This window comes from Terrapene carolina, unplaced genomic scaffold (genome assembly GCF_002925995.2).
Source record: "Terrapene carolina triunguis isolate 2854851 unplaced genomic scaffold, T_m_triunguis-2.0 Scaffold20731, whole genome shotgun sequence".
Lineage (NCBI taxonomy): Eukaryota > Metazoa > Chordata > Testudines > Emydidae > Terrapene > Terrapene triunguis.
The window spans coordinates 1-6,676 of NW_020685082.1; the positions used below are offsets into that span (position 1 = coordinate 1).

Sequence of the window (6,676 nt, forward strand, 5' to 3'; positions counted from 1 at the left end):
CGTATCGCTTGCCAATGGGGTCAGGAGCAGCCACCCTGTGGGTGATTGGAACAGGCCCGGCCTGGAGGGGTCGGCTGCCCACCCGGGGACCTCCTGTGGCTGCCCATCCCCACAGCCTCATCCTCTGACCTGATTCAGGCTCTGTCAGCTGCAGCTACACAAGGCCTCTGGGGCCAGCTGGGCACAGGGGCCCTGATCAGCTCAGCGCTCCCTGCCCGCTGTGCGGGGCCTGGCAGTCCAGAGCCCTGGCACCGCTTTCACCCGGGCAGGGACTCTTCCGCCGGGGCTGGAGCGTGTGGGGCAAGGCCCTGACCTGTGCAACGCAGGCAGGGGAACAAGGCTGCAGTGCGGAGCCAGCGCTCTTTGCCCCAGCCCAGGGAGGAGATCCGCTGGCACTGACTGCCAGGAGAAAGTGGGCAGAGGCCCTGCCCTAGGTCCGTGACCTGCTCCTGGAGAGGCCCCCAGCCCTGCACACAGCAAGGGCCGCCCCACCCGGGGGGAAGGCCTGCGTTTGCCCCTGCAGTCCTAATGGGAACAAGCTGCTCAGCGGGGCTGCCTGTGTCCCCTCCTCCCTCCCCCCTTCTGGCCGCAGCCGGGCAGGAAACTCTCCCTGGGACATTTCCTGAGCCCCAGCCGCTGGAGGCTGCACAGACCAGGCGCAGCTTCGCTTGAACTGAACGCAGGCGAGGCCCAAGGAGACACAGCGACTCCAGTGCGGGACTAGGGGGGCACCCACAGGCCAGGGGGCTAGGCCAGGAGCAGCACCGTGCACGCACCAGCAGGGGAGGGCTGATCTGGGCCCAGCCCAGCCCCTTCCCTGGCTCCAATGGGGCCTTGCCCGCAGCCACCTGGGGCCCTGCTGGTGTCAGGCTGGGAGCCGGCCCAGAGCTGGGGCAACAGGAGGGGGACAGAGACCAGAGCTGGGCCCAGGGCCGCTCTAGCAGCCTGCAGAGAGCTGGGGGCTCAGGCCACATGGCTCCGGCTGAGCGCTCTTGGCCCCGGGGCCCTGCCACTGCTTGTGGGGCCTGTGCCAGGCCAGAGGAGTCAGGCTCTTGGACGGTGAGCGCAGCCCAGGGCAGGGTCCCTCCCCCAGGAAAGAGACCAAGGACACTCTGCTTTTAGGTAGGACTTTATTTCCCTCCAGGCAGCACGTAATAGCCAGACAGCCCCAGCCCTGCAGAGCTACCTTTCGCCACCCCCACCCCCCACTCCTGAGTGCCACAGCCGGCCCAGGAACAAGCTCAGGGCACAGGAAGAGATGATGCCCAGCTGCAGAAGGTGCAGCTGTTACCCACTACAGCAAGACCCAGCCGCACGCGGAGTCCTGTGCATGCAGAACTGGAGGGGAAGCAGCTTCCAGCGTGTCCAAGTGGCTGCACTGAGCAGGCAGCAGATGCCGGCACAAGGCCCGAGCTGAGGAGAGCCGCCCGCACCAACCCAGGCGCCTGGTGGCAGGGCACTGGCCCTGAATTCAGCAGGACTAGAAGGGGCTGCTCTGGGGAAGACTCCAGAGGCCTGGTCCCTATCGCCACGGGAGACGCTCCACCCGGGCTCCCCTTTGAGGTCAGGTGATGCCTTAGGGCAAGGGCTGGGTTTGGGGGGGCTCTTAGCAGAGGCAGTGGAGCGGTCTGTGATCACTGCGTGGAGGGGCTGTGTTCCCATGCCCCACATCCAGCACCCCAGGAGTTAAGGAGAGGGGCTGAGAAAGGCTGGCCTGGCCCCCCAGCTGAGCCCTGCCTGGAGGACGGGGGGGGAGTCACTCACAGGGGCAGGTGCCAGGCCTTGCATGGCAGGGGGCTCTGCCACATAGCGTGGCCAGCACAGGGCCCACGGGTGGCTAACGAGGACAGAGCTGAGTCCCCATTGGGGGAAGTGAGCGTTACCCAGCCATTACCTGAGGCTATAACCCTCCCTACCCCACCGGGCACCCAGGGAGCTCACCTGCTGCTTTAGCACCGAGGGGAGGGGGAAGAGGTGAGGGCAGCTCCGGCCCAGGCAGAGAGAAGTGTGCAGAGCAGCCCGTCTTGTTAAAACATCCAGCAGGCCCCCCGCGCGGGGCAGGGCAGCGCTGAGCTGGGGGGCTGTCCTTGTCCCTTTGTAGTGTGTGGGGCAGGGGGCTGGACATGACCCAGCCTGGGTCAGAGCGCAGGTATTGGGGTCGAGACACCCCAGGTGTAACACTCCACCTCCAGGCCAGAGGTGCCCCCCCATTTCACCCCCTCTGGGCACTGTGGCAGGTGGGTGAGGGACCGAGGCACGACGCCCACCATCCATCCCAAGGCCCCCGGCTACGACCGGCTGGCTGGCAGCTGCAGGTCGCTCCTCCCACACGGCTGCAGCCGGCTCTGGTCTGTGAGAACGGGTCGAGGCGCGAGGCGGCCCCGTGCAGCTCAAAGCGGTTCAGCTACCGTCTACTGTCCAGGGAGCAGGAGCAGCCAGCGCTTGGTCAGTTGTTTCTAGCTGCGGAAGAGGCAGGAGAAGCCCCCGCCTGCCCTCTGCAGGTGGCGCTCGGGCAGGGCCTGGCAGAGCTGGGCGATGGTACCCGGCCCTGTGGACAGGCCCTAGGCATCGTGGTGCTCCCAGCCTAGAACATGCTGCAGTCTGATGGCCTCGAACTCCGGCTCTGGGCCTGCAACGTGAACACAGCAGGAGTGAGCAAGCGCCCCCCTGCCCCGCCCCCCCGCAGCACTCAGGGGGCCTCCAGGGCAGGGATGGGGCAGACAGGTGAATCTGGCCTGGGGTTGCTGCAGTAATCCCAGGCCTCGCCCCAGCAGGGTTGACCCCTCCCCTTGGAGCTGGCAGGGGCTCAGCTCCCCTAGCCAGTGGGGTCTCCGCACTGCGGGAGGTCAGGCTGCCCCTGGTGACAGTCCTGCCTCGGCTCACGTCAGCCTGGAAGCGGGGGTGCAGAGCTCCAGCCCCCGGTGCCGAGGAGTGGGGAAGAACCTGGTGAGAGCCGGGCCTCAGCACGGAGCCTCCAGCAGCTCAGCTCAACTCACCTGCTGCTGCTGCCGCCTCTGGTACTCCTCCTCGCTCGCGGCTAGCGCCCGCGCCAGGGCCAGGTCCTCCTCCTCCTGCGCGCTGCTGGAGACAGCCTTTGTTCAGGGGCAGGAGACCCCGCAGCCCAGCCGCCCCAGGGACAGCTCCCAGCAGCGGGCTAGTGAGCCCGGCGAGGCTGGGGGCGCCTTTGGGACAATCCCCGTGCAAACAGCACAGGGGACTTCGGGAGCCAGGCTGCAGGCGCCCCAGCTGGGACGGAGCCAGGAGAACCAGGCCGAGGCCTGTCCCAGAGACACCCCCCTCCCCCCACAGACAGAACCCCTGGAACCAGACTGAAGAACGGGGCTCAAAAGGGCGCCACCTGCTGGACTGCACCACTCCCTGCAGCAGCCTGGCCCTTCCCAGGTCCTGGCACAGTTTATTCCTGCCTATTCGTTGGCAAGATGTGAAGGGATCACAGCCCAGGCCAGTTAATGCACCTCAGCCCCTCCCCAGCCGGTCCCCTTCCGGGACAGGCCCCCACAATGGTGCCCTGTGCAGGCTCGTGGGGTGCGGTTCTCAGGTGAACGTCAGCATGTCACATGCCCTACCCAGCGCGCCCTGCTGCACCACAGGTGCTGCGCCAGCCCCGTACCGTACCTGAGCGCCTGTGCCGAGCCGGGCACCGATTCTGCCAGGGACATCTCCAGGGCTCGCTGCAGCGCCTCCTCTTCGCTCTGAAACGAGAGTGGGGTGTGCCCACGGCACTGCCCGGCTTAGCCACCCCCTGGAGAGAGGGCGGGACCAAGCCCCAGAGGTCGCGCTGCGGGGGGCAGTCCTACCCAGACCCCCAGCCATGGGGGGGGGCTCTGGCCCACCTCCCGCCCTAGGCCCAGCTGTAGGCTGGGAGTCGGACACAGTCAGAGGGAAGGCGCTGGGATTCAGAGCCTCCCCTGCAGGGAACAGGCTCACCAAGCAGCAGCTCGCGCCCCTCCGGCCTGTGGCAAGGGGCTGCTGCTGTTGCACGGCTCCACGTTCACACAGCAGAGCGAGGGAGGCAATGGCCGGACCTGGTCCCCTAGGAGGCTCCAGCAGAGCCCAGGCCTGCCCTGGCTCTCACGTGCAGGCTCTGTCATAGTGTCGCCGAGCGCCAGCCCAGGCGTCCTGGGGAGCGCTGGGCCTGGTCCTGCCATCTAGGAGGTGGGGGACGGAGCTGGCTCCAGAACAGGGCTCCTGTGCCTGGCTCTCTGCCCCGCTCTGGTGGGTACCTCACACTCGGGGTGATGAGGCTGTACAGCCGGGGAGCGAGGGCACCCGGTTCTCCGTGCCAGGGCACCCACTGGGAGAGGTTCGCGCCGGGCCACTCACCAGTCCATTCTGCAGCGCAACGGCTGGGGGCGAGGTGCTGCTGGGCTGCCGTGCCGCCATCACGCCACCTCTGGGGCAAGAGGAGGAGCAGGGTTAGTGCTAGCACGCGGAGCAGCTCGGGGGGCCAATACCCAGGCAGGGACACACACACCCCGGCTCCGTGCCCCTCTCAGCAGGCCAAGGGGATGTGCCAGCCCCCCGGGGGGGCGGGGCAGATTTCGACACACCGGCTCTCTGGAGGGGCTGCTGGGTCTAACCACCCGAGCCAGGCCCTGGGGGCGAGAAGAGGGGTCGGCATCATCGTACCTGCTTGGGGCTGGAGCAGGGGGGCTGGCTGCCGGCCCGGAAGCTCCTCTGCTCGACGTCCCGGCTGCCACAGAGGAGGATGCCTGGGCTCTCGCGACCGCAGCATGTCTGCGACAGACACCGTCCGTCAGTAACAGCTTCCCCTGCTGGGGGGGCTCAGAGCCCTCTGTCTCTGCATCCCTGGATGTCCCCCGCCCCTCCCTCGGGTACTCAGCCCCAGCCGTGCGCCCTGCATCCTTCCTGCTGTCCTGCGTGCTCATCTCCCGCGTGGGCCCTCACCCTCTGCTCTCTGCGCAGTCACTCAGTGCCGCGCGCCCCTCGGGCAGACCCGCTACGAACAGCAGGAGCGTCGGACGTGCTAGCGGCTTGCACCGCAGACCAGCGTCAGGGGAGGGGGCACTTACTCCTCTGCACCTTGCGGCTGCAGCCCTGCAAGGGGGTCGCCTGGCACCAGAATGCAGACCCAGCCGGCGCGGGGCGGGGTGTGTGTGTGGAACCAGGGCACCCATAGCAGACCCAGCCGGCGCGGGGCGGGGTGTGTGTGTGGAACCGGGGCACCCGGAGCAGACCCAGCCGGCGTGGGGTGGGGTGTGTGGAGCTGGGGTGCCCAGAGCAGACCCAGCCGGCGTGGGGTGGGGTGTGTGGAGCCGGGGCGCCCGGAGCAGACCCAGCCGGCGCGGAAGGGGGACGTGGGGGGGAGCTGGGACACGAGGCAGGGTGAGCGCAGATTATGCAGTTCTCCTGTCATCACCACTGTGGTGGGCATGGCTCTGCCCTGGCAAAGCACTTCTCCCCCCCCCCGCCCCCCTCCGTTACCCGGCTCTGGAGAGGGGGTGCCCCGCCCCATTGCAGTCATGATCCAGGGGGTGCCGGTGCTTGAGGCAGAAGTTCCCGTGGCACTGGTCACAGATCACCTTCATCATCTCCCTCTGCTTGCAGCCGGGCTTCAGACACTTATTGGTGAAAATCTAACCAGAGACGAGGTACCCGGTGAGCAGCTGCGAGCTCGCAGCACACAGGGCCGTCCCAGACCGGCACGGAGCAGCCCAGCAGCAGCGTCCGGCCCCGCTATGGGGTCACTACGCGGCCGGAGCCCTGGCAACGTACGTTCCAGGAGCTCCAACGCCAGCAGCAAGGCTGGGTCAGACCCCAGGTCTCCGAGTCCCAGCTCCAGCCCCCAGCCACGCTGCTCTCTGGGGAATTCAGCTCTAGCGCCAGGGGTGGCTGGCGGAGACCAAGTGCTGCAGCGCGAAGGGGCTTTGCCAGCTTGTAGATTCACGGGGGTAAGGCCGGAAGAGCTCACTTTGCCCCCCTCATCTGACCTGTGTGGCACAGGCCAGAGCGCCGCGCTGGCACTCCCACAGCGAGGACCTGTCCTCTCCTATGCCGTACGGGGCACTACAGAGCCCAGCAGCTTGTGGCTGAATTGGGGTGGGTCCAGGCTCCTGTCACGGCCTCCAAGGGACGGTGGTTCCCATGACAAATCGCCCCCCCCAGGGGGAAAGTTGCTACTTCAAAACGATTCATTTTTCTAACTTTAGCTTCCATTAGATTTTGACGCCTCCCTCAGTTCCTCTCACGGCAGCAGCACCCCAGCCCCTGCTGTGCCAGGCCTGGGCTTCCTGCACCCAGCCCTCCTGGTGCCCCCCAATCCCAACCCACAGCCCCCCACAGCTATTCCAGGCCTGGACACTGCCTGCCCCCCCGCCCCTCCCCATCCTGATTTCCAGCCCCCAGCATTTCCATCCAGACCGTGCTGCACCCTGCTGCTCATGTGATTCAGCCCAATGCCCACTGGGGAGTCAGCTGAGAGCAGCAGACTTGGCTCAACGCGCCCAGCCAGCATCGGCGAGTGCCAACCGGAGACCCCCCCTCCAAGCCCCGGAGGCACAGGCCCCTAGGGCCAGGCGGAAGCGAGGTTGCAGCCTCCTACCTTGCGCTTGCGCTGGGCGGGGTCGGATTTGCAGTCTCGGTCGATATGCTGCCCCACCACCACATCAGGCATCTCCCCCTTTCGGACAGGGAT

The 6,676-nt window shown here is 67.2% G+C and overlaps 1 protein-coding gene across 2 annotated transcripts; it reads right to left on the reverse strand.

Moving 5' to 3' along the window:
• Positions 1-1,134: 1,134 nt before the first annotated feature.
• LOC112123807 (AN1-type zinc finger protein 2B-like) lies at positions 1,135-6,670 on the reverse strand. Of its 2 annotated transcripts, none has more exons than XM_026661978.2 (7): positions 6,584-6,670; positions 5,467-5,618; positions 4,651-4,758; positions 4,345-4,414; positions 3,637-3,713; positions 2,997-3,078; positions 1,135-2,629 (listed from the first exon to the last, which is right to left on the reverse strand). In XM_026661978.2, the coding sequence occupies exons 1-7, from the start codon at positions 6,653-6,655 to the stop codon at positions 2,585-2,587; spliced, it is 606 nt and encodes a 201-aa protein (XP_026517763.1). In that variant the 5' UTR covers positions 6,656-6,670; the 3' UTR covers positions 1,135-2,584. The 2 variants fall into 2 exon arrangements, with proteins under 2 accessions (XP_026517763.1, XP_026517762.1); XM_026661977.2 differs by having other exon boundaries at positions 2,997-3,081.
• Between the last annotated feature and the right edge of the window lie 6 nt (positions 6,671-6,676).

Coding starts and splice junctions, on each gene's coding strand:
- LOC112123807 (XM_026661977.2), bottom strand. CDS start 6,655: ATGCCTGATGTGGTGGTGGGGCAGCATATCGACCGAGACTGCAAATCC. Junction 5,619..6,583: donor CCGCCCAGCGCAAGCGCAAG/GTAGGAGGCTGC, acceptor GTCTCTGGTTAG/ATTTTCACCAATAAGTGTCT. Junction 4,759..5,466: donor CACCCCCTCTCCAGAGCCGG/GTAACGGAGGGG, acceptor TGTCTGTCGCAG/ACATGCTGCGGTCGCGAGAG.